General features: G+C 42.2%; 1 protein-coding gene and 1 long non-coding RNA gene across 3 annotated transcripts; one reads left to right on the top strand and one right to left on the bottom strand.

Moving 5' to 3' along the window:
• Positions 1-76: 76 nt before the first annotated feature.
• LOC134193996 (anillin-like) lies at positions 77-23,120 on the bottom strand. 2 transcript variants are annotated; one of them, XM_062662885.1, is made up of 15 exons: positions 23,031-23,120; positions 22,586-22,877; positions 22,098-22,510; positions 21,876-22,011; positions 21,508-21,681; positions 21,303-21,435; positions 20,674-20,722; positions 20,535-20,618; positions 17,839-17,892; positions 17,664-17,694; positions 17,480-17,598; positions 17,336-17,419; positions 10,998-11,093; positions 8,059-8,171; positions 77-456 (listed from the first exon to the last, which is right to left on the bottom strand). In XM_062662885.1, exons 1-15 carry the CDS (start codon positions 23,055-23,057, stop codon positions 333-335), a joined length of 1,929 nt encoding a protein of 642 aa, XP_062518869.1. In that variant the 5' UTR covers positions 23,058-23,120; the 3' UTR covers positions 77-332. The 2 variants fall into 2 exon arrangements, with proteins under 2 accessions (XP_062518869.1, XP_062518868.1); XM_062662884.1 differs by having other exon boundaries at positions 22,098-22,877.
• Positions 22,723-23,247, top strand: LOC134193997 (uncharacterized). The gene is made up of 2 exons (XR_009972133.1): positions 22,723-22,807; positions 22,862-23,247. It is a non-coding gene; the product is annotated as an uncharacterized LOC134193997 (long non-coding RNA).
• The last annotated feature ends 4,318 nt before the right edge of the window (positions 23,248-27,565 follow it).

Genomic DNA, 27,565 nt, shown 5'->3' with positions numbered 1-27,565 from the left:
ATACCGTTAATTAATTAAAAGACATTTCATTTTCATAAATTGGAATAGCTAGCATGCACAGATGCTAGGCAACATCTGCTTTGTCAAACTTCTTTCATAAGAGTTAACCATCTATAGTTAATGAACTTAGAAGAGAAACTAGCAAGATACATCACAGTGCTCACAAAACCAGTCACTAGCTCTTCACCAGAACATGTAACTGGATCTGTCCATGAAACATTGTTCCACTGAAGTCTGTTCATATCAAACTAACAAGTCCAGTATGTGAAAACATTTCTCTCATGAATCCATGACAACAATATACAAATTAATGGTGATCTGTCTTCAATTAATTAAGTATAGACACTCCAATTTGTAGATACAAGAGGTGACCAGACAGCCAAACCATCCAATAGCTCTGTCATCAAACTTATCCACTGGAAACAGTCCTCTTTAGAATCTGCAGCCAACAGCTTCCTACCACAACAGAAACATCACAAATCAGGGTATCACAAGTACAAAACACATATTATTACAGACTTTAAATTAGTATTTCCAAGTGTTTGGATGTTGTCTGGACAGCAAGGGCAGTTGTCCGAACATTCAAGGTGACTAGCTGTAGTGCATGCTTTTTCATACTGACATTTCACACACACTAATTGAATGAAATCATAAAAATTGAAGGTGCTACCTATTTCAAAACCAATTCCTATCTCAGAATGAACAGAAATAGCACTACACTACAGGTGCAATCGAATATTAGTTCTAGAACTGAAATTGATGGGGGGAGCAAAGTTCTATATTGTTCAATTGATAGCTCTAGCAGTATTGCCTAGCGAGCAGGAATTGTTGGAACTGTCACGTCCTAAATGCAATTTCCCGGAGGCTGTCGAATTGAAATAGCAGGTACAGATGCTGAGGCTGTTGTGGGCCTTCTTGTTGGTTCTAATGAACATTTGTGGCGACCATTGGCTTGGGAAACACCAGAAGAAACAACTTTTGAAACTGATTGCAGCGACCTTCTTGGCGAGCAGCTCCAAAAAACCAAAAGCGAAAGCATTGCTGATGTTCGAACAGACTATATACTGTACAACGTGTGGAGTAAAAACGCCACTCTACTTCCTATTGACACATACCATGACGTTGGAGTCTATTGCGCATGCTCAACTTGCTGACAGTTCTAGGCGTTCGTTTGCTAGCAAGAGTTCCAACAGTTCTGGCAGTTCCAGTTCTAGAACTGGAACTAGTATGCACCCTCAGTCTTCATCTAACTCTGGGATTTCTGAACACTCTCCCCATTTCGCTTCTGCATGTGATTCATCTTCAGACGAGTGAGTCAGTCTTCATAATTGAGTAAACATCAACATCTGGAACATACATTATCCTAAGTACTAATGAATGACTAACTTTTAGCAAAGTTCTTGTAGCCTTGAACTTCCAGACCAGAGAGAGCGCCTGGACGAAACCGTTTTACCTTTTAGTTTAATAATGAGATGGAAAGATCCCACACTTTTGCATTACACAAACATATCATTTGTAAATGTCATGAGATCTTACAAACGAAGAAGAGACGACTGCCGTGTTTGTAGCAATATATTGGTGGACGGCATGAAAGGATGACTCTTTGATTCTGTGGCAGAATGATAGCTACTCTAACCGTTCGACTAGCGAGACTACCGCTCGACCAGTTGTCACAGTGATGCTGCTGTGCATGTCCTGTCACCACAAGCTTGCAAAGATTGAAGAACTGAAGCTGAAACTAAAACTAAGACGCGTGCGTGCACCAGAATCTCTAATCAAGGCTCTGGTGTGCACTTAGCCAACCAGGAGGATTTCTCATGGGCGTAATCAACGTTAGCCACTTAGCATAACCAATTACTGCTACACCAATCACAAATTAGAATCGAGCCAGTCTCTCCCCACCTTCGTCATTCCCAGCCATTCAACTATATATCCAGCTAATATCAAACAGAAATCTGAATAGATGGATGTTGCTATTCTGTACCTTGCTGGTTGTTTTGTAATCTCTCATACTAAACACTTTTTGTTTGCATCTTATATCTGTACTCTGAAAAGTGTGGATAAAAGTTTAAACCATAGATGCCCAATGATTGCAAGTCATATTTCATGTACCATATTACCTCGCTTAGAAGGGCATGCACCTATAAGAGAGGCTTAGCAGAAAGTGAGACCAGGGAATCCTGCAAGGGCATGCATGCCCTTACACGAGGTAGCCTCGATTATCCAGACTGTCAGCAAGTTAGCACTTGTGTAATCTGCAACTTGCAACATGGCGGCGTCTGCAGGAGTTGGAGTGTCTCACAATGGAATTTGCAGTACAGTCACCGTCAGCCGATACGGCTAAGAAGAGAAAATTGCCAGAACATACACAGCAAACAGGAAGCATGTCGTCATATAGAAGTACGACGAGTACAGTGGTAGACAAATGTACCAAGAGTGTCACAAGCTCGCAGTGTACCCCAAACTGAGTGAAGAAAAGGAGGAGTTTGTGAACCGACAGAACAAGACGAAGACATTTGCACAGGCATCATAGATGGGAAAGACAGCGATAAAGACAAGAATGAAGAAGAAACAGTGATTAGATGTAGAGTGGACATCTGTAGCATGTGAAAAGCAATGCATGTGCTTTAGTGAGTAGATGTTGTGACTTAGTAGATCTGTGTTAGTGGGTAATGTATGTTTGAAAGCATTGACATGGAACAGTAAATACATTGGCTGCAATGTTGAGTTATTCCCTCACCTAAAAGGGCATGCCCTTATACCCCGGGGTATAACGGCAGTCTGCTAAACTCATAAAGGCATGCGCTTCCAAACGGGGTAATACGGTACACAAATTTCTACTTCTCCTTGCTGTCTTAGATGTAATCTCAACAAATACTAGAATTTCCACAAACTGAAAACAAGACTCAGCATTTCTGATAAGCACATGACAAAATTTAAACCCCTAAAGATACTTTCCAGTACAAGCTGAGACATACGTAATGAAGTTCATTCTAAGTGCATAACACTCAGTGTATCTCTAGAAACTAGAATTTTAAAAACTATTCTCTGAAAAGAGAACTAGATGTATGGACTGTATAAAACGTAATAGAAACAAGATCTATAGATAACTAGCTAAATTTTCTGGCTTCGCTCGGGTGCATTCAATTGTGTCTAAAATTTTAGTTACAGTTAGATGTTCTAAGTAATTAGCAGCGAGTATTCCACTACACTTCAATTCCGTATGCTGCTCGTTAGATTTGGCTAAAGTCCATTACCGAATAGGAGAATACATGGGAACTGTGGTTAATAGATAAGGAATTGAAGAGCAGAGATGGGCATAGCTAATTATTGCTAGTGGAATAAAAGGTTCTAGTATAGAAACGTTTAGCTATGAACTTACGTTCAAAGGTTCAACCAATGCCTCAACTACATAAGCTTGCTAGCTACAGCTGTTTTACTTATCAATCCATAGTTCAAAGTACGTCCACGTCAGCTTTCAAGTAGTGGGCGTCATAGCGGTGACTTTGAAGTTATCTGACACCTAGTGTAAATGGCAGAGTAGGACAGGGCCAAGTGGGTGTCACACAGGAAGTTGCTAATTGTGTTGTAATAAAGCACCAATCACAGTATTCATTAACTGATCTGGAACCTCCTCCTTGCAAGCTTTCCAATGATGTTGGAATCAAATCGCTAGGACATCTGCTTCAGGAGATACGGGTTTTCCCATGTATTCTCCTATTTGGGAATGGACTTTAGTGACAGCTGACTCAAGTTGACGTCAACTTAGTTCTAATCTAGAAAACTTGCAAGAAAGAAATGAAGCGCTCCTCGAAATGCACTTATACATACTAAACGTACGTCGTCTCTTGAACTCTAAAAGAAACCATTAATTAATTAAGTAATTCATTGTGGCATCAATTCACAGAATTAGCAACCCCTCACAGAATTAGCAGCCCCTGACAGAATTCTCATAAAGGTAATTAATTTAAAGTCGTATGCAAATTTATGTTGTTGCATGAGTTCACATGCATTTTTACTCCGTTCTGAAAAATTAGAAGCTAGACAGAATTCTCATTCATAGTTATATCCCGTTCAATTACTGTTTCCAAAAATCTCGTTGATTGGGTTAGCAATTGGTTGAAGCCATTTCGACTTGGACGACGCGTTACTGCAAAGATCTTGCTGATGTTGCGAGGGACAGGTGTATCGAACTTGGCATCTGTTCGACACGTGTCCAGTTTCAAAAAATCCCGTTGATTGGATTATTGATCCCGTTGAAGCATTTCGACAGTCCCATTGCTGGGAACAGGTGTATCAAACCTGGCATCTATAATTTCAACGCGAATCCCATGTATCCGTAACGTGCAAGTCACGTGCAGTACAGTGCCACCAGGCATAACTGGCCATAACTTTCATGCGCCCTACAGCAGAATTCCGAGGACCTGTGGTAATGCCACCAACACGTACGTGTTCCTTAGTGTGAGGTCTCTTCAATAATCTAATTATAGGCCTATAGAACATTCTGGAAAGAAGATAGAAATGCAGTGTGTTGATTGGCTGAAGAATAGGCGTGGCTAATTGATGATTGGTTGACATAATTGACTCCGCCCAAAAATGTTTGCATGTTGAGCGCAACCACGCAACAGTCGCAATTTGCATTACCTGTTCGGGCTGATGCGGAGCGTTCGCATAGGAGTTGAAAGTGAGAATTATTCAAGAATCGGCGGCGGGCTCTATCTGAGTGGAAGCGGAGACGGAATAGTGGCTTTGCCGACGAACAGCAGGCTCCCCTTTCGAGGGACGTCGAGACGTCCACTCCGTCGCTCTCTGTTTCTTCTGCTGAAGATCCTGTGAAGACTTTTACAACCCCTACGACTTCTATGGACTGCCAGGATGCGGATCCTGGCACGGAAGAGAGATTTGACGAGCTGATCCGTGACTGTCTCGCTACTCTTCCTCGTCACGATCGGATGACAAGCTCTAGATGTGAAGAATTTATTGTTTTGTGCTGTCCTTGTAATCTAGGTTGAGTGAACTGAAGTAGTGTTACACATTATGTGAAGATTCTGTTGTAATAATTATTTTATTAGCATTAGAGGTATAGCAATTAGAACAACAATTTCATTGTGTTATAACTCCGTACTGAAAGCGTCTTTTGAAAATCACCTCAATGATTTTTTGCCCCAACGTCTGAATAACGTACTCGTGTACGTTCATTGCCGACCATTGCTGTTCAACGGACAAACACAACCGTAAACAACACCCTTTCCGGGAACCCTTTCAATGAATATCTGCAAAGCAGAAGCTTTACTTTAAAATCGCTTCGACGAATTTTTAGAAAACAGTATAACAAAGCTTTGGACTAACTTTCAGAATCGTGCATCTTTCTGACAGCGAGAAACGCAATAATATGTTCAAAACGTCGACATCACAGTTCCCCAAATGGGAGTCCCTTAGGAAGATCATTTTCGAACAAGAAATTGAACATAGAGGCAGACATTTGATTTCTCCTCATTGTCTCTGAATTTCAACGCAATTGTGAATGCCAAGTTTGACTTTCGGACCCCCGGATGGCCAGTTATGCCTGGTGGCACTGTACTCACCCGGATAATCCACTCCCCGTATATAACAAATGCCGACTCTCGTCATTTCAACAGTCCCGCTGAACGTCATCACTTCGAAGACGTTGCCGGCGTTGTGGGGAACACGTGTATCAAACGTGGCAACTCTTCGACGAACGTAGACAGGCAAACGACTGTGGGCATTTTTTGAAGACCCGGATATTCGCAAAAATATCTTCCCTCTCCCAACGTCGCCCGCAATAAACAACACGCTCCGCGTGTACCGTCCAATGTCAGGAACGTGCAGTTTAAATTCGGTGCAGATTCAATACACCGTTACGAAGATATTCGCACACAAGAGGAGGCGGCTTCCGATGGCTGGAAATCGCATCATCACGGGAGAAGACCGGAAGACGACGACAGTTTTTAGGGATTCGGCGTGCGCAAGCCAAATTCGGCAGAGATTGGACTCGCCTTCTTTTTATCCTCATTTACACACAGACAGAGACAGAGACAGAGACAGAGACAGAGACAAAGACAGAGACAAAGACAGACACACACACACACACACACACACACACACACACACACACACACACACACACACACACACAGCTCTCCTTTATATACAGAGATATGAACCAAAGCCAGACATCAGTGCTGTATCCTTCCAACCCATTAAATGTAAAAAGTAAGGAATATGGGGGCTAGAAGGATTCACTAATGATGTCTGGCTTTGGTTCATATTATCTATAGATCTTATTTCCATTACTTTTTATACAGTCCCTACATCTATGTCTCTCTTCAGAGAAAGGTTTTAAAATTATAGATTGGTAAGTTTTTAGAAGTGCGAAAGTACAACCTACTCCATTAACTTAAATAACGATTCTATAGCTTATGAAACTACACATTTCCTAAATCAACCTTGTTAGACATTTATGTTGGTTTGAAATCAGTCGTTATATTTCAGTTGCAATAATACCATAATTTCACTCCTCAAACATGTCATCCCCATTGGCTGAAGGTATAAATACTTGCTGCGCATAAGACTTAGCAGTCAAGGCGAGATTCTCACTTACAGGATATTGCAAATGTTGGGTTCCTGTATAAATTGTTATGTGTACACGTAACACTTGTCATTTTTGCTCCTGTGTGCGACATAGATCGCAAACAATTTCAGAATATAGATCTGACAATCGCAAACATGATCAAATTACACAGTTCTGGTGATAAACTCATTCATGAACGTTTTGCGTAGTTGATCGGCACCTTTGTCCATTCCTGCTGGTTACCATGGACAATCAATTGCAAATACTGCTCCGTGATTGGCACAAACTGTGTAATAGAGTTGATGGCGGTTGTTAGATCAAATCTACTTGAAAAACCCTATTTTTTCAACATTCCTTTCTGTTTCTATAATCACCAAAAGAATAAAGTTTGAGTAATTCTAAGCATTTTATCAAGTTTCATAGCAGTACATAACGTACAAAACGAGATATCCATGAAAGAAGAACAAAATTGGCGCATGGGCCTCCAAAGCTAGCATAAAGTATGCAACACACAAACATTTCATTCTGTTGATTTTGAGAAATTTAAGGGCACGTCTCCACTAGGGCTTAAACATGTTTACAACCTGTTTAAGTCTAAACATGTTTAAGAATGATGCGTCTCCACTGGCGTTAAACCTGTTTAACTCTAAACCTAAACAGCTCTTGCTAAACATGTTTCAGAGTGTTTAACGAAAGTGGTTTAGGTTTAACAGTCACATGATATAAACGCGTGTTCCAAAACGGTGGATGTTAGTTCTTTCACGCTGTTCTTTCTCTTTCTTTGGAGACTACTGGAAGAAGACAAAACTAGGCAATGTCAGAGAGTGCTTAGACTGATGCAGAGTGTCAGGAGAGAGCCATTTCGGCGAAGACAGAGACTTGTGTCTGTGATTGTTCTTCAGACGACAAGAAGACGATCTCCGACTGTCTGGTGCACAAGAAACGAATTCGCGCGGTACAACAAAGTCCCGGATAATTCTTTTAATAGCCCGGAATAAATGGACAAGTGGAGACGCTGTCTACTAAACATGTTTAGAGTTTAAACATGTTTAATGTTAAACATGTTTAAAGGGCAACAAGTGGAGACACAGCCTAAGTCTTCATTTCCTATTTTTTCTAGGTGTGTAAAAAGATGACCACACCCCACAACGCTCCATGACTGGGGCAATCTCTACATACAGAGTACTACCATACCCTGTGATAAATCAAAGCTGTGTGTTTGTGTGTAAAATGGTATCTCCAAAAATGGACAGTGCCACCAATTTTGCTTGCACACGCCGAAACAATCAAGTAAGACAGAGTTCTCTTTGGACTACACAATTTCTTTCTGATTGAACCCACCTTCACTCGCGTGTAAATTTCTCTAGAACAGCGCATTGGATTTTTGCCAAATTTAAAACGCCCATTCCTGACCTCAGTCATTCAGTCCAGTTGATACTAGCTCTAGTATTTAATGTAGAAGTTACCTGTCTGAATTGCTTGATAGTACAAACACATGTTGTCGTGCACATTCATCTCTTGTAGCCAGTGATGCGATACCACCTTCAAGGTGTTTTAGACAAATGACATCTGTAGGGTCCTGACAAAAATAAACAAACAGTTCATGTCACAACAGGCAGTCATAAATCAATTACCAGTAACAGTTAGTTTTAGTTTGGCATCAAAAGCCATAAAATGTCACAAGACCCACTTTTTAATAACATGTTTTAATAGTGTTGCCATATGTTGCTCCCATTACCACAAGTTCTGATTTGCCAAAATACATTTAACTTAGATTTTCACACTTTTCACACTTTGAGATGTTATGCGGTGTAACAGTATCTGGATAGTTTAAAACGTTTGCCACTCACATATGCCTCAAGTCGTATTATTTTCCTTCAAACTTTTGAGCTAGATATATTGGAATTCATTGACATATGGCGTTTATTGGAGAGCGACGTTTAATCGAGGGCAGCATTCAAAGGTGCCCACTCACAATTCACCGCACACGTGTAGACACACCCACACAAACTTGAAACGTGCCACGATTTCAAGTTGTGTCCCAACAAAGCAGAGCAAGCAAACATCTTAGGGTACACCACGTTCTATGACATACAGCCTTTATTCCTAGAGAAATGCGAATTGCATTCTTGTCAGCCACAGCAGTTTGCTCCTCGTACTTGACATTTTGAGAAAGCTAACGACAAGTGTGTTAGGTTCTTTGTCCACACATTTATCATTTACCATCTTGAAATAGCTTGCTGTTGAATGACAAAACGCTTTCTCGATTGCTTTCTTGTTGCACGTGACGCGGAAATGGGTGGAAACCAGTGCATTGTCGTGCACTATCGTGATGTCATCCGAAACTCAGAGCATGAAAGTAGTCAAGGAGAGGTTCCAGACGCCGACGACAATGCGGATCGCACATCTAGCGTACATCATAGCTACTGGCCTCGACGTCCAGACCCATTTTCAAGTCACGTACAACAAGGAAAAGATCAAGAAATCGCTTTGTCGTTCTAAAGCAAGCTACCTCAAACTGGTAAATGGTAAATGTGTGGATAAAAGCACGATTTCAAGTTTGCGTGGGTGCGTCTGCGTGTGCACGTGACTTCATGAGCGGGCACCTTTAATTGAACAAATAAGATTTACAATAGAGAGTCAATATTAGGTCACATAGAGTTAATTATTAGATTCTCATCTGCACCAACTTTTAGAACCTGCATCAACATAATTTAGACATTACTCGGTTTGGTGTGGAATTTCAATGCTAGCATGTTTTAATCACGTGTGGACAGAGACAGTGTCAGTCATTGCCCAAGTACGTCAGACTGCAGAATTCTGAAGAACTGGTTTGGGTGTGTTGTTCCTGAACAACTGAGCCTCATTGACTTATAGACAGCTGATATGCCTCCAGACAGCTAGATAACTCTGCTGCAGTGACTGATGATCTTGTAACCGCAATGATAAACTGCTCACTAGTTAGATTTACTGCCCACCGCACTGAGAACACAACATCAGCAGAACGAGAATCTAATAATTAAGTTTACGTGGTCTTGTCTGCTTATACCAGACCTGTAAATCAGGCACAGTTCAACAAAGTTGAAAGTAGTGTAGCCGAAATGTTGTAAGTATGGTAGGTATATGTACCTACATTTCCTTGCATTTTCATAGCTTATCATTTTTTTGAAATTTTGTATAGCCAATACGTACCATAATTACTAAATACACAGTTCAAGCACAAGTACAAGTTATTAACACATGGTAGTAGCAATGCCACTTGCGTTTCATATCATTGTTATAGTTACACCCCACCATCCTGTACAACCTATTATAAATTTACATGTGTGTCACATGTGGATAAACAAACAGCAAGGGTACGGCAGACTCAGCACAGGCTTGATCAACACATTCCGACTATGTCGTACTTTGGGCTGCTCACAATTTAATCAATATCTTAAGCAAAATACCTCAAATCCTCTCCCCAAGATACAACAGATGACTAGTCCAGCTAGTGTGTACTGTACAAAGTCCTTCTAGTACACCTCTCCTCCTAACTGAACAAGTGAATCTAAACGTTCTACCTTCTACCTACATAGATTATGTCATATGGGTGTCATTTGTGAAATTTAGAGAGAACAGATGTGAGGAGGATGATCAATATGACTCTAAGAAAAGGTGTGAGAAGAGGATTGGGTATGAAGAGGAACAAATCAATCTGTGACTGCTTTGGAGTTACATTTCAAGAATCAGTGAAAAGAATAGAGAATTTAAAATTGAACTTCTTACAAAGGGCGTTCCATTCATTAATGGCTTAGCAAAAAGGCTTTTTTCTGGTGGTTGACAAAACAATACAATTAGGAATGTCGCTGTAAGGGTTGAAGGAAGGTAGTTTGTCTTGTGTGTTACTGTATTTAGCTATGTGTGTGTGCGTGTGTGTGTGTGTGTGTGTGTGTGTGTGTGTGTGTGTGTGTGTGTGTGTGTGTGTGTGTGTGTGTGTGTGTGTGTTAGTATGCCCCCAGTGGGAAACTGCATTTCTGTAGTGATGCAATAGAAATATATATTATTATATTTATTATATATATAGACAACTGCCAATCACTAAAAATAGTTCACACTGTAATCTCTCCCCACATCTTTACTTTACCAAATATGGTAAACTTGCATCAGAATATAACTGGGTGTGTCAACCACAGGGGCCATCAATCAACTTGCTTCCTGTGATCTGACCCACACCCTAATCATGTGCTGTCTTTGTATGGTTTGATTTGTGACATACAGCAATTAAAATTTCCATTAATTAATCAACATTGCTGTTGATGCATTAGCTACATGTAACAATTTCCTCAACCACAGCCACATAGCCAGCAAATCTTTATCTAGAGCTACTGTGCAAACAAGACAGCTTATAAAAGTTGTGGTTTACCTGTTTGTCGACATCTTCAGGATCATTCCAGCACTGAATGACTCCATCTTGCAACTTCGCCCAGCGTCGATGCCATAATAAGCCATCATAAAGAGTCTACAAACCACAAATAGCTGCAAGTATTCACAAAGGGTAATTATACACTTACTATACATGTGTTTATATCTTAAACTTCTAAACACAGCCATACAAACAAGGAAACTCAACTAAGCCTGAATCTGAGCGCAGATGTGAGAATTGACAATCCTACACACATGCTGCCAAATTCTTGGTCATGCCCCCACCTAACAGCTGGGTTTAGGGGAAACTCAGAGGTACTGCATGCACTAACCTGTCCGAGGAATTATGACAAGAACTCCTAGCCATTCTGAGAGTGCAGCAATCGTTTCCACAGTTCTGTTTCTACAGTAGCTGCATTGCTACCAAGTGAAATCTAAGAGTGAAACACCATGCTCACATTTGTGCTGCTCCTAGTCCAGACATAGTCTCGTGTAGCCAGACGCTTTTCCTCGTCATACTTCCACGAAAATAGCGGTTGCTTTGAAGTCGACGTGTTGCCGTTTGCACAATAAACAGAAAACTAAAGACCAGATGAGCATGGCACTACTCAGTACTTAGTAGTTACTGATCTCTTATCTACACTGGCAGGAATTTCCTTCTCTTCCTCTTTTTGCGAATTGCGTTATCATGTGAGTGACACAGTCATGTCTCTGCAAATGTGTAACTTCTATGTATACTTACGCAGCACTCGAGGCTTCAACAACAGTGACAGCAAACATCAAACGTCTTCACACTGGAATGTCCATTGTTTCCATGGCCACCGACTATGCAGTGAGCGTGCTCTGTATGTCTCTGGGTCAACCTCTAGCTAGCACGAGATGACAAAACATGAGCATAAGAACACACAACAACTCAGGCAAACAGGGCAACTGATCGACACTAGTTACGTCTACTCTGTTGTCGACGCCCTGAGTGCTGTGTAAGTACACATAGAAGTTACACATTTGCAGAGACATGACTGCGTCGCTCACATGACAACACAATTCGCAAGAAGACGAAAAGAAGAAAATTCCAGCCAGTGTAGATAAGAGCTAAGTAAACACTAAGTACTGAGTAGTGCCATGCTCATCCGGTCTTTAGTTGTCCGTTTATCGTACAAGTGGCAACACAACGACTTCAAAGCAACCACGCCAAACCCTATTTTGCGGAAGTATGACGTAAGAAAAGGGTCTGGCTACTCGAGACTAGTCTAGACAGCAGTCCACGTCCCCGTGATGATCAAGGTGAAAGGAGAATTGGGTTCTCAATCGCTCTTTGCAACTTTTAACTGCGCAAAAAGATATTCAAGAACAATATGCTAGCATGTAATTTGCATGCATGCTATTGCCCTAACTATTTCACTCTAAATGTGTGTGCATCTGAACTGTAGCCTCTGTACAGACACTATCTAGAACTCATGACAGAAAGTTGCTTGCTATGTTAGATCACATTAGCATAAAAAGGCATTTCGATGAGAGAAACACTTCACAACAAACCAGTGAACATGGACACAGACGACTTCTGTAAACCAGAAATTGATTTCAGGGTTCTCACTAGAGATTTTTAGGAGAGTGGCAGGATGGGCAGGTCCACGACGCATTCAGTCCTTGCTCTTTACAGTCAGATATGTGCACTGGAGCCGATCTCAAGTGATGTAGACTTTGCATTGTAGCTATTGCGTGTAACATGTGCCATGGCAAGGAAATCAACTTCGATCGCCAGTAAGCCCTTCTTAGCAATGTTCATCGATTGTACATGCACAAATTTTGTAGATGAAACTACAGAATTTTGTCTAGTTAGGCGTTGATTGACGTAGACCGTTGTTGTTGCTTCGCATGAAGCCATGCCTATAACAAGAGGTGTGCTTTCCGGGTCACTGGAGGGTCACTGGAAGGGCATCTGGGACTAGAATCAGAAGCTCCACATCTGGGACTGCAATGAACACTTGTGCGTACACACATCTGAAGCAAGGCTTTCCTCCCGCGTTATTTTGCAAGAGCCTGGATTTGTGGCTGGCTATTGTCACTTTTAGTATTGTGTTTCAGTAGTATGGAATCCTCAAACATTCCTTAGCTTGGGCTCCTATCTACCGTTTCTGAGCCTAGCACACTCCTAATGGAGCGTGGCGCTGTGCACGTGTGTGCCAGCTGTGCCACGCTGTAGTGAGAACCCTGAGATTTTATTGTCCCAGTTGCAAAGTCGAGTCTTGGGGTCTTTGAGATCTCAATGCAATGCCTCTCCACAACTATTGCTCTATTCAAAACAGTGCTTAATAGCCCAAAGATCCCACGTATACAAATGCAAAGGCATGATCCACCCACAGACCAGCGTGATGATGCAACTCAAGACACGCTAAGACTTGGACAACTATTCCAATCATGTGGGTAAAGTAACACATAAAACAACACCTTGCATCCAGACACTTCAAATAGGGTCATGCTCGTGGTGAACAGATCAGCCAAAATATTGACTGTGCCCACTGCTGTAGGGCATGTTCTCGGTTACTGCGCATGTGTGAAAGCATGCAGTACCTCCACTAGGAGAAACTTTGGGCCTTGGCTAGCAATATCCTGGAGCCAGGCCAGGTACTCGCAGGAACACCGGCTTGTGAAGCCAACTGTAGTGTGAGCACATGGAGTCTCACGTGGACCCCAGTGGCTGATGTCATGTCACAGATGATGGCTGCTTAAAGCAACACTCCATCATTTAGCACTACACCCCCACCCCCACCCCCCACCCCGCAAACTTGATTGCATAGCCATGCAATCAAGATATATAGAAGGTTGGTCTGAACTACAGGCAAAGCTGGATATGAGAGCACTAGATATTAGCAGCAAATAGTATGAAAACAGAGTGCATAGGATGGTCATGTGAGAAACATTCCGTCGATGCGTGCTTAGCTAAGAGCCTCGCTACCATCAAAATGCTAGAAGTCACTCGTGAGATGTTGAGAAAATGTGCTTGTGAGCTATGAAACAGGCATGGATGCACATGCAAGGCTGAAGGGAGTAACTGCACTGCAATTGTGCGCTAGCACTTATCATGTGACCTACTTCTTGCTTACCACGTGATCATCATATGCACTCTGTTTTCACACTGATATGTAGCACTCGCATGCTCAAACCTGGTTTTGTGTAAAATGTAACCTATTCGGTGCCTTCAACCTGAGAAAAGATGACGAGTTGGTTTGCACGCGGTCCAAACTCTGCTTCAACAAGATTGCAAAATCACTCCCGTACATTTTCCTTATTATAATGGTGACTACACTCTGATATCCAGCTCTGCCTGTAGTTCAGCCAAACCTTCCAACTTGATTGCGTATAGTATGCAATCAAGTTTATGGGGACAGCGCTAAATGACGGAGTGTACCTTTAACTTTAAGCGCCAGTTTTGCAAAGACCAGGTACTCATTTTTATACTACTAAGTCAAAAAAAGTAATAATAATTGTGTGTACGTTTCTTGCTTAAGGAATTATGCCATAGCTTGCCATAACTGTGACTTGAACTCAAGGTCCCAGATGTACTCACTCTACAGGATGACTCTCTAACCAATTGAGCTACAGCACCACACACACACACACACACACGGGTTTAAAATTCCCGGTCACCTCCTCGCCATTGGCGACTAACACTTGCAATTTGGCAAGTAAATGTGGACCATTTGGTCACCTAAAGTTCAATGAGGCATTGCGCATGGTCGTCCTACCTTTTTCTGGCCGACTGTGTAAAACCGAAGAACCCCCATTTGTATACTAATAACAACAGAAAAGATCTATCTACCAAGGCAGCTAGAGTTCTGATGTTTGCGCATACGTGACAGGATTTTAGCGGTGTCTCTAGGAAACAGACCAATCACAAATGGGAATTAGCAAAGGGGAACATGCATTTTTGCAAGAGGGCATGTCGGTTTGTTGGACCAAGCAACTGACCTGTAGGTTGTAAGTTACAGCTCAGCGCTATTATCGCCTCCTGTTTCTCCCAAGACATCTGGAAGTAATTGGAAACCAAATTTGAGACAATGGGTTGGGCTAATTACCTCAATATGCTAAATGTTATCAAGTGACAAGATATGATTACAAAAGCCTGGTCTTTGTCATAGACTTCAGGTCAAAGTGAGCAGAGATTAAGACGGTTTATAGGTAGTTTCTTTGTTACATCTAATTTAAACCACATTTAATTTCTACAAGTGCCACAGTAAGGACAAGAGAAACACCACACCTTCAAATCCAGGATATTTACTTTCAAATATGTAATGTGTGCAAACTGAAATAAGAAAAACAGGTGTGGCTGTAAATAAAGTAGGCGTGGTTGTAAATAAAGTATGTGTGTCTTTACTTTTAATTGCTCTGCTGACCACCAAATTTAAAGAATTTAAAACCCTGACACACACACACACACACACACACATCAGGGGTGTCCCCAAGGGGCCGCCCATTCCAGTTTTTGGGTGACGCCCCACGGAAGTTTTGAGATGCCACAAACTGTTGTCATGGAATGCACAGAAGGAACAAATGGTTTATTTTCAAAGTTTCTCTCTCTCTCTCTGTCTTAGTTCACTGTGCTTGACCACATGATAGCTATAATAATGCCTTACAGCCCGTGGAAAATTTCCACACCCCACGAAGCTGAGAATCTAAAAGTACATAGGATAGGAAGGGCCAGACATCTACTGGGTTACCATCAGATACCGACCTAAATAATGGGTGGTCTTGACAACCACTGTTGATCTTTGAGTACTTGCACTACAATAAAGTTCATACCATATGGCAGTCTTTGTCCTAACTGGTCTTATCTTCAAACCAAGCATCCCACGAACTACTTGTTAGCCTCAAACAATTAAGTTCCCACTTTTCAAAATACAAATACAAGTTGAAGTCCATTGTCTTCATAGCTAGTCAATGCCTACTCATGCAACAAAGCATGGCAGGCCTGTACCAAGTGGAAGCCAAGGCATGGTGGAGTGCTGTGCCTTTTGCATGCTGCATGGGGACAACCCTACACAAATATGGCAAAAAAATGGCAAATGGATAAGCAGCTGCCGGTAAACGGTAATGCCCCCCCGCCAGATGGCTGGGTTCCTGTGCACTAAGCAAGAGCTATGGGCCATGCTAAGCAATCTCCTGGAGCCTGGCCAGGTGCTCGCAGGAGCACCGACTGCAACGCCAACTGTGGTGTGGGCACCCAAAGTCCCACTCGGACCCCAGTGGCTGATGGACTTTGTCGCAGTCAGAGGCCTTTGCCACCCCAGTCAAAGGCCAGGTACTCATTTATACTCCTGAGTCGAGAGAGGCAATTGTGTGTGAGTTTATTGCCCAAGGAAATTATGCCATACTCGCCATCACTGTGACTTGAACTTGCAACCCTGCAAGGTCCCAGATGTTTCCATTCTCCAAACGCACTCTCTAACCAATTGAGCCACAGCACACACACACACACACACACACACACACACACACACACACACAGCCCAGTCACACACACACACACACACACACACACACACACACACACACACACACACACACACACACACACACACACACACACACACACACAGCCCAGTCACACACACACACAGCCCAGTCACACACACACACAGCCCAGTCACACACACACAGCCCAGTCACACACACAGCACAGCACAGCACAGCACAGCACAGCACAGCACAGCACAGCACAGCACAGCACAGCACAGCACAGCACAGCACAGCACAGCACAGCACAGCACAGCACAGTATAGCACAAGAAAAAGATAGACATACAGCTTTCTCAAAATACACAATGAAGTTAAATGGTAGTAAATCCAACCACTTCATGGCATTATAATCAACTCCTAGTCCATTATTTACAACCCTACTAGGTTCACATGCCACACTGTTCATACATCTGTTGTAATCCTTACTACTTTAAGTACAGAAACTGAAAATCGCATTATGTATATTCTCAGATAAGATAGAAACATGCATTCAGTTGCACATAATATTGTGTTATCTTCATGGGGCCTACAGAATTAAGAATAGTATATACATATACACCCATGTAAATTTAACATTGTTAGTATAGAGGCTAGTCAGATCTATAATACTGTAATCAGAGGCTCTAATACATCAGGCTCTAATATGCCTATACCTAAAATATTAGGACTAATTTGGGCCATAACAGGTTTTAGGTAATTAAGACATTGAAGGTCAAAATAAACATAAAGCAGCTTTATTACAGGACTTTCAGTTACCAGAATACACTGTCTACAAAGTATGTAAGAAGTTCATTAACTCAATTACAGCAATGCCACAACTAACCAAGAATCCTTTTTGCTGCAAATTACAGTGAATTTCAACACTGAAGTTAAGATGAACTGGTCCTAGCAATGCATCACCTTGCAGCTGTATGAAAAATCCTGTGACCTATTATAAGCAAATCTGCAGCAGGATACCGCAACACACATCACTCAGCTGAAACGTGGTCATTCTGCAGTTGGACGATGATAATTCTACTCTTCCCAAACAAACAAACCGACTTTCCCTCACTCCAATCAATTCACTAGAGAGTCCATGTTCATTGCCTGAAAAATCCAATCAGTTAATTAAGGCTCAACTAAGTATTGCAAACACAGACATCAGAGCTTACTAGCAACATTAGGCTGACTTTGACACTGACCCTGTACAAACACGTAACAAGAAATCGTCTCTGAGTTTCCAAAAAAATTCACAAGACATAATAATGCATGCTAAAGCTTCTGCTCATTTGCAGATTTACTAAAACTTTTAGCTGCCAATTTGACAACATTGATTAAGAATAATACCTGAACAGCAAGTCCCTGAAATTTTTTCTTTAATACTGGAGAGTTAAGACGAGCCTGTTGACAACAAACAAAACTGTTATCGATAGCATATTACATCACCTGTGTCATCTACTGTATAAAACACAAGGTTCGGCGTTCCATAAAATTTACAATTAGCTTCATTAGGCTGCTGCTTGGACAGCTGAAGCACAGATCAATAACAGGTGCAATTTAGAGTGCAAATGAATTAATGCCCCATACACTTGCAAGGTTATCTTCCTTCACATAGTACAGTAGACCCAACCCTCGTTTATCAGTGATCCCTCGCATATCCAACCCTTCGCATATCTGACCATGTTTGCGAAGTGGAAATGATATCACAAGTCAGTTTGCGCAAGTGTAGTGACAACATGCAGTGATGGCGATGAAAGATACGGAAGCTTCTAGGATTAGTTTCAACTGTCTAGTGAGTAAAGTTGGCATATATAGTACTTGTCAGAGTGCACGTATTACGTCTTCGTGAAATCATTATATCACTAGTATATTGTACATGTCTTGGAGTTCAGACCATGTACATACTGGGACTCAAAAAGCGGACTGGAACACCGAGGTACGGTTGAAACTCCGATGCTTCAATTATCCATCTTTTCCACTTATTCGACCCCTCTTCCTCCGTGGCTTGCCCAAAGGGGGTCGGATAAGCGAGGATCTACTGCAATCTCTTTCAGTAGCTATGAATACTTAATACAGTTTGGCTGTTCGTGCTGTGACAGACAATTGAATAGACAAAACTTCTAAAACACTGATTCTTGTCATAATGTTAAAAAACAATTTCTAGAGAATACTCACAATAAGTCGTTAAACCTACTTTCTTTTGGATAGCTAATTATGTTTCTAATCATGTATTTCCAGCTCATCTGCATCATGTGCAGTGCTGAAGATCATGCACAGTGCTGAAGAACCAAGCAGGAACATAAACTTTACAATAACACATTGTCATGCTAGAATTACATGGGCAGACCTAACTACATTAACAAAATGAAAGAGAGCACTACAGTGCTGAACCCTAGGCGCTGAGAAATTGACCCCTTTCTAGTTCCGGGTACTTTGGTTGTACAGTAGAATTAGCAATGTGCTTCCAAACGCACTGCAAAGCAGGAAACTTACATATCCGTGCCTAGAACACCCAACAATTGATTTGGCCTCAACAACGAGGCACAGGTATGTAATCCAGTTGCAACAATGCCTAGGGTTAACAACACCAAACAGTTGCTACACACTACTGGCAAGCACCTACTTGCATGCATGCACAAATTAACACCACGTGCACATCACTAGACACAAGCATCCCAACACTTGATTATACAGATGGCTGAGAAACGACAGGCAGTCTTATCATCAAATGGTAATCCTTTCGGTGCGGCGCTTTGTCGCAGGTTCACTTACTCTCTTGTCACTTACTCTCCGTTCGCTACGACCTTGAAGGTACAGACTAGCCGACAAGCTCCAACAACCATATGCCAAGATTATGTGAACAATAACAGTGAACGATAACAGTGACGAGCAATAACAGTGAACGCACACTATAATTCCAAACTTGTTTACATGGTCATTTCCGTTGAGTTGATATTTCTGTCGAGTCGGTTGTTCGCCACTTCCGGTAAGACGACTACTATAACCCTCACTATGCCTAAGGTTAATAACTATACAACAAATCATCTTTCCACCGATGTAAAAGCTTCATTAGTTCATCCTCTTAACAGCAATATACTACTCTGTCTAAACAGCAGTTCCAAATATAAATACACACGACAAACATACAGTTTAGTGTCACATAATCAACTGAGGATTATAATGTGAGGGTTCTTGCTACAGCGTGGCAGCGTGGCACTGCACCACCATCCAGTAGAAGTTCGCCACACTCAGAAACGGTAGATAGAAGTCCAAAGTCTTACAGCTAAGGAATGTTTGAGAATTCCATACATGCACACTAGCTCGTCAGCCATGACAACAGATGTACAGAAATTACTGCGCAGGCATCTCTCATTCCGGAATACGGTTTGCATTGAACGAGTGTTCGATTTGGAATAACTATTCTCTTCATTCCAGAATGGTTGGCATGGGCAAATCGAATGCACCCCTAGAATCCAGGGAGGAATATAGCAGTCGGTCATCAGACATTTGACCGATCGAAACCTCATTTTGTCCAAGTGAAATGTTGCGGGTCAGACATTCTGTCCGAGCAAACAAATTTAACAAAAGGCAGATGCTGGAATAGAAATGAATCCTATTCCAGCGTCAGCGTCAGTATCACCATCAAAGGATGCCACCTGCGTCAAGGCTGTGTCTTTGCCGTTGACGCTCACCTGAGCGTCAGTGCCAATATTGTGATTTAGCCATTAGTGCGTCTACAAAACTTGTGCAATCTACGAACATCGCTAAGAAGGCCTTACTGGCAATTGAATTTGATTTCTTTGCCAGGGCAGTTGAACCTATGTTACACCCAATAGCTACAATGGAAAGTCCACCTCACCTGAGATTGGCTCCAGTGCACATTTCCAACAGTATTAAAAGAGCAGACTGCATGCGTAATGGACCCACCCATCTCGCCAAGCTCCCAAAAATCTCTAGCGAGAACCCTGCTACTTGCATGACTTTGCTATCCAGTTAAATCAAACTATTCAACAAAGTTCAGAAGACTGAGTGATGTAGCTTACCGAAGACAATATTGACTGAAGTTTCTTCATCTTTGTTGAAGCTCCATGAAGAGCCTTGAACTCTTGATTTGACATGCATGTTTGCTAAGCAATACACTAACATTAAACTATAAAGGCCATTTCTTGGTGAGCATCTTACCATGCCATAAATTTCGAGAACAACCTTGAAATTTGGTGATGCACCATGTCTACAACCAGAAGCAACTTAGACATCTTGCTGCAAAACTACTGTCTTTCGCATAAGTCAATAAAGATATAGACATAAGACTTACAGTCAAGTCACCACACAAAAACAGTTGACATACAAAACAATTACAAGATTAAAATATAGAAAAATTACCAAGTATGCAAATCAATAAATAATTTTGTTACTTAATTATGTAGGGTTCTAGACAATCACTCCTAGATGTAACAGCAAGCTACTCTGCACAAGCCTATTATCTATTATACTAGCTATTCTAGTTCTCAGTAGAAGTAACAAAATTGTTCTTCTCAGACTCTCCTCCTACTCTCCACTCACTACATGCAGAAAGCAGTCTGGTGCACCAAGGTACCTTCAGCCCAGCCTTTAATGGAGTTGCAGGTTGTCAGATTGCCATCTAAAAAACCTATAGTGGCATGCCATAAAATGTGAGATAATACACTATGTGCTGAGTAATTTTCATCCATGCACCAAGGGACTTTGGGGCACACCATAGAACACTTAACATTTCCATATCGAACAGAACAGTATAGTGGATATACTCAACAAAGACACGTACAACATACAAAACAACTTTGTTGGTAAACTTTAACCCGCCCTGGTAGCTTTGTTCTGGGCTATTGGTTGAGATCAGATGGGTGCCAGTAACACTGATGTCATCTAATCGAATAAGGCAAAAAAATGAATGACAGTGGCGATCTACAAACAAATTGCAAAAGACAAATGAAAGTTATAGACAAACCAGTGTGCTATTATAGACTGGTACAGTACCTGGCTTGTTCTTCAATTTCGAAAGAAATTCTGGATTCAAGGGCAATTGGATATCATATAGAGTAATATCTGCTGTGCAAGGAGGTAGTTGGAACAGAGCCTTGTTACTGCAACTAGAAGCCTCGTTGATACGCAGTTCCTCAACTTTCGCTAAACAGCCATGTCTTCTCTCACCTGCAGATCACACCACAATTAGGTGTCAACTGCGTAATACCCGGATATGCACAGTTAGCAGCCACAACGTTTGCTAGTTGACTGACAAATGAAATATACAACAATGGCTTGGCATGATCACTACATCATCACATCTCACGTATCAAAACAATGGTGGGTAAAAAGCAAGCTAAGAGGTGCTACTGACTACTCACACGCTATCCGGAGAAGACGCTCTGCTTCCAGTTGTTCAGTCACTCCGCTTAGCTCTCCTGTATTTACACAGTGTTCTATAGCCCGACTAGCTTGTCGCTCAATGTCTTGCTGCACAAGACATTCTTGAAGTAGCAGCTAGAAAGAATCATTCAATGAATCATGCAGTTTCTTAGCTGACATGTCGTCGTGACAAGTAATTCCATGACTGTCTTGATTCTTACCTTGATAACTTCGTTCTTGCATCGGGCTCTTGTAGCAGAGTTCTGAAGCATCATGGTTATAGATTTACTTCTAGGAATAGTTCGACTAGAAAACACCATGTTGTCGCTATCAGATGATTCTGTGTCGTTGCTAGCTAGCGAGGACGTGTCTGATGTGACGTCAACACTAGAACTCAAACTCTCTGCAGCAGCATAGCCTGTGCTAGCACTGCTCGTATACTCAGAATGACTCAATCCCGTATCTCTATCTTCACTGATATTCGTCTCTGACGTCGAACGTCTGACTCGTTTCATCGCCTCTGTGAGCTCGGATATCTGTCTGGCACACACTGCTGCTGCTTCGGGCTCTGGTGTCACTGCTCGTTTCGTGGCTTCTATAACTTCTGGAGTGTCCGTAACCACGCCCTCGTTACCTACATTTCCACAGTCAGCCTCACTAGCATTACTACTAGGCGGCATTTCGTTGGTCTTCTGCAAAGTTTGCTTACTGTTACATCGATTTCGATGAGCATGTGAGTATACTGTCTTTGCATCAAGACGAGGATCGTCATACGACGAACCGACCACATTTCTGTTCGCACAAATTTTGTCACCTTTGCCCGCACTATCACCTGCATATTCTAACGTCGCAACATTTTCCTTCTCGACTTCGGCGGCATCTTCAAAGCAACGCCGCTTTGGTTCGAATTTTGCAAGAGCTCGAAGAACAGGTGACTCTGATCCGTACCGCTTGCGCGCAGCAGTAGCCGCACGCCTTTGTGCAGTTTTAGCGAGGAGTTTCTGTGAGAGTAGAAGACAAAGTACGACGTCAGCTTGTTGAAGAAGGAAGAACTCAGGAATAAAAAGGTGAAACGGAACTTGGAAGTGTCAGATGACGCAAGTTCCAAGTACGACTCGACATGCAACCAGTCAAATTCAAAAAACAAACTGTACCTGAGTTACAGGATCCATCGTATTCATGATGTAGCTACCAATACAAGTTGCAACACCTGATATCGAACGGGCTGCAACTACCGCCTTTCAAATCAAATTAGGACAGGGCGGTTTACGCATGCGTAATGAATGGTGTCCTAGAATGTAGTCACGTGTATGTTTGTGACATTTCTAATCGTAACATGTCATTTTGTTTGTTGAAAGTTGGTAGATTACAACTTTGCACATGTAGATCTAGATACGTAGACGATAGATCCCCCACCGGAGTCCCCCGTTCCTACGCTAGTTTAGTAAACCCTAGCCTATAGAACCCTAGCCCCGGACCAGTCATGCTAAAAAAGACCAGCTGTAATAGTAAGTGTCGCCCCCTGCAACCTCAAAAACGACTGATGCACTGCAAACGATACAGGTACAGTACATCCATTGCTCTTTTGTCTGGCATGCGCAAAGCTTGCTTCCAGTCAAGCCTGGTTACAACACTTTAATTTTAGATTGAAGTCCCGGATGCACTGCACGCAGTGGCTAGGCAGTTTGTAACAAGAGTGTTCGATCAAATCACCAAGGTATCCTTTTGCGATATCTGTGATTGCTGGTTTCATGCTAACTGCATCTCTGTCTCGAAAGACGAGTAGACCTCAATATTCGTAGCCTCGGCCTCCCAGACGTGCAGACCCGGGTTCGCGTGTAGCGCCAATTCAATAAATCGACGTTACACGGGTCTGGGAGGCCAAGGCTACTATATTCGTTTGGATGTGTTTCAAATGCTCTGAGTCCGGGTACTCCTCTGAGTCCCTCACTATTTGAATTAACAACTGCGATAGTGCTTCTGACCATAATGGCTCGTATAGTTCTCTTTTATGAGAAATACAAAATTTATCTAATTTTATAAGCAGAACGAAGTGGTGATTGCTCACCTCTCAGAACTGGATGACATTGAACTCCTCCTTCACACTGCGTGACTGGCAAAATCAGTATGCTGTGTGTCTCCGAAACTAAGCTAGACGCTACAATTTCTGATAGTTCCGTCGCTGTTTCGGGATGATGGCACACGTACGTCATGGCGAAGGAGTTGGAATATACATTTCGTTTGCCCTCAAGTCTTCTACATCACAGTCACCCGTTTACTCAATCATTGACTGCGGAATATGTCAGTGTTGTGGTACATCTTTGTCGTGGATGCCGATCAGTCATCACCTGCTGCTATCGCACTCCGTCGTGTTCTGTTGCTGATTTCACTACTGACTTATCAGTTCTCACTGCGAGTCTGTATCTTCTGAGTGATGACGTCTCTATTCTGGGAGATATCAATATTGACCTTAATAATTCAAATACTCCACAAGACGTTACTGATCGGACTTCTTCAACTTCAGAATCTTGTTGAATCGCTTACCCGTGTGACCGCAACATTAGCATCTCTTCTGGATGTCATTCTAGTCTCCCAGCCTTCCCTTTGCTCTCCTGCGGAATCCCTGGATTCATTGGGGATTATTGATCATCACTTAGTCATCACCCGTCATCAGTCTTCTCAATGTATTCGGCTGACTCCTGTGTGACTTGTTCGGAATATGAAGAATTGTAACCAAGAAGACTTCATAGGTGACTTTGAACAAGTGCCATGGTCTGTGATTGAACCATTTGAGGATATTCATGACAAATGGAGCATCTGGAAAGAACTCTTTCTTGAAGTTGTGAATCGCCATGCTCTTCTGAAGAAACAACGTTGTCGTCTGAAACCGTCTCTTCCTTGGATAAATTCTATGATTCTGTATTACATCCAGCAACAAGATAGATTTTATCGAGCATCTCTCAGCTTTTAAGATCTCAAGAAGAGCGGCTTCACTTCCAGAGTCTGTTTAAGAGAGCTAGGTCCAAGGTTTGCAAAGAGCTTGCGGTACCAAAGTCGAAATTTTTTAGAGAATCCTTGGCCTCTGTTAAGAACAAACCGCGGGAATTTTGGAAAGCAGCCAGGGTTCCTCCTGAACCTTCCTCAGCTGAAATTGCTGATGTTTCTAGATCTATTGTTGGGGCCGTTTGTTTCCCGGCCGGGCTATACCAAACCGTCTGCTACTTCTCTTTCAAAATCATTGACATCTACGATGTTCAGCAACGACTGCTTAACCTCGGAAAGGCTGATGGTTGTGATGGTGTCCAGGCTCGTTTCCTTATGTTGGGTGCTTCGGTTATTGCTTCTTCGTTGACGCATTTCTTTAACTTTTGTTTGACTCAGGGCACGTTTGTAGCTGATTGGAAACTAGCCATGATCACCCTTGTCTTAAAAAAAGGAGACCCTCGCGACCCGGCCAACTATCGTCCAATTTCTCTACTGTATTCTGTTTCTAAAGTTTTTGAAGGTTTAGTTTTTGATCAACTATGTCAATATTTAGAAAGAAATGGCTTTCTTCTTGAACATCAGTTTGGCCTTCGTAAATATTGCTCGACTGAGCACGCTTGTGGCATATTTGTCAACGATCTCCTGTCAGCTAAGGATGCGTCCCTGTTCTCTGGAGCCATGTTCTTGGACATCAGCAATTGCAAGGCTTTTGATACAGCTGATCGTTGTCGGCTGCTGCAGAAATTGAATTGCTGTGGTCTCGATGTCCTTTCCCAGTTGTGGTTTAAAGATCTACCTTCTCACAATCGTCAGCAATTTGTCAGCAAAAATGAAATGGACCACTCTCAGGAATTCTTGTGTCTTTGTGGAGTCCCACAAGGCTCAACGCTGGGACTGCTGCTATCCTTTATACATTTGACTTGCCGGATGTCCTCAATAGTTTTGCAAGCTTCTGCTCTTTGCTGATGACACCTGTTTACACTCCTCGGCCCCTCCCCTGCAAAAGTGGTGGCTACTTTGGAATCGGATTTATCACCCCTTACTGTCTGGTGTTCAGAAAATCTCTTGAGGTCGAACACAAAGAAGAGTGAATTTGTGTTGTTTTTGAAGTTTCAGTGTTCCAAAAACCAATCGCTGTTATCGGTCAAGGTTGCTTCGTCTGCCGTTTCATCACAAGTCAGTGCTCGCTACCTTGGTGTTCACTTTGATTCTAGTTTATGCTGGCGTCCACATATGAACAACCTCTTTGCTCAAGTTTCAAAGAAGATTGTGTCCTTCGTCGTTGCAGTCGGAATTTATCACTTCACGCAAAAACGAATTATATTACTTCTGTTGTTCACTCGGCAATGGATTACTGCTCGGTGATCTGGTCAGACAATTCACACAGTGTGAGACATTGTCTTCAACTGCTTGAGAAACAATTCATTCGTGTCCTAGCTGGTCTTCGCCGCTATGACTGCACTGGTGACGTGGAGGACCTCCAACATAAGTTCATTGTTTCTCCTTTTACTCTTCGACACAACAAACAACTTGGAATTCTAGTTTTTAAATGTATCAATGGCCTAACTCCGCAGACTATCAGCTATTGCTATTTGCCCTGAATCTTCTTTACATAGCCAATATCCTTTGACTCGTCTTTCCGAAGGAGGTGTTCAAGTCAACTCTCCACGGACCAACGCTCTAAAAAGGTCTCATTTTTACCGTGGTCAACAGTTGTGGAACTCATTCTCATCATCTCTACTACGTCTTCTCCAACTAGAGATGCTTTCGTCTTTCAAATCTAGACTTCATAAGGCTCAGCACCGTCTGAACCCTCCAACCTTCTTGTAAATACATCCTTAGTCACCTAAATAGTTAGTTCTTTGAACATACTTCTGTATATACCTCTTTGCATTCTTTGTACTTACTGTGCACAGTTTTTTATACTCTGTATACTTTTGTCCTTGTATATATTTACCCTATCATAGACAGGGTGTCTGGTGGATTCGCCAGATGGCGGAAGTGTACTTCCCCTGTATAAGTAAATCAGTTCAGTTCAGTCTGGGGCGAGCCGATCAGTATATTAACAACTGAGAGAATAAAAAGGGAACACTAACAGTGCTGAACCCTAGGCAACGAGAAATTGACCCCTTTCCAGTTTCGGGTACCCTTTGGTTGTACAGTAGAATTAGCAATGTGCTTCCAAACGCAGTGTAAGCAGAGCTGCCAAATCTCCCGCATTTGATACCCGGTAACCCGTCTCTCGCCCGTACTGTACGTGTAACCAGATTGACTAATCGGTGGGTGTGACTAATGGGTCAGAGAATGTAGTGCATGCATGTTATCGCTGGCGTTGCCGGGTATTTCACGTGCCACTCGAAGATGGCCTAGCATCGAGGCTACCTGACTTGTAATATTTGGCTTGTTCCATAGTATTTCTGCATAGATAGTGGTTCTACAGTCTGACAGCTTGAATTTTCGGTGTACGTGGCTAGTCTTCACAGAAATTTGGCTCTTCACGGGAATTCGCGAATTGTCGATGACAGCGCATCTGTTTGTCGGACGAAAGCGACTGACCTACATTGGAAACCTTCTGACAGCAGTGGGTTGGGCTAAATACCTCAGTGCAGAATATTATCACGTGACGAGATATGATGATATTACAGATAACGGTTTAGCACTGTAGTGCTTCTCTATTCATTAATTAATTAACTTATCTAATTAA

The sequence above is a fragment of the Corticium candelabrum genome, chromosome 18 (genome assembly GCF_963422355.1).
Source record: "Corticium candelabrum chromosome 18, ooCorCand1.1, whole genome shotgun sequence".
Classification (NCBI taxonomy): Eukaryota; Metazoa; Porifera; class Homoscleromorpha; order Homosclerophorida; family Plakinidae; genus Corticium; species Corticium candelabrum.
Note: the sequence above shows the minus strand (reverse complement) of the source record. Positions and strands in the feature narration are given on the sequence as shown.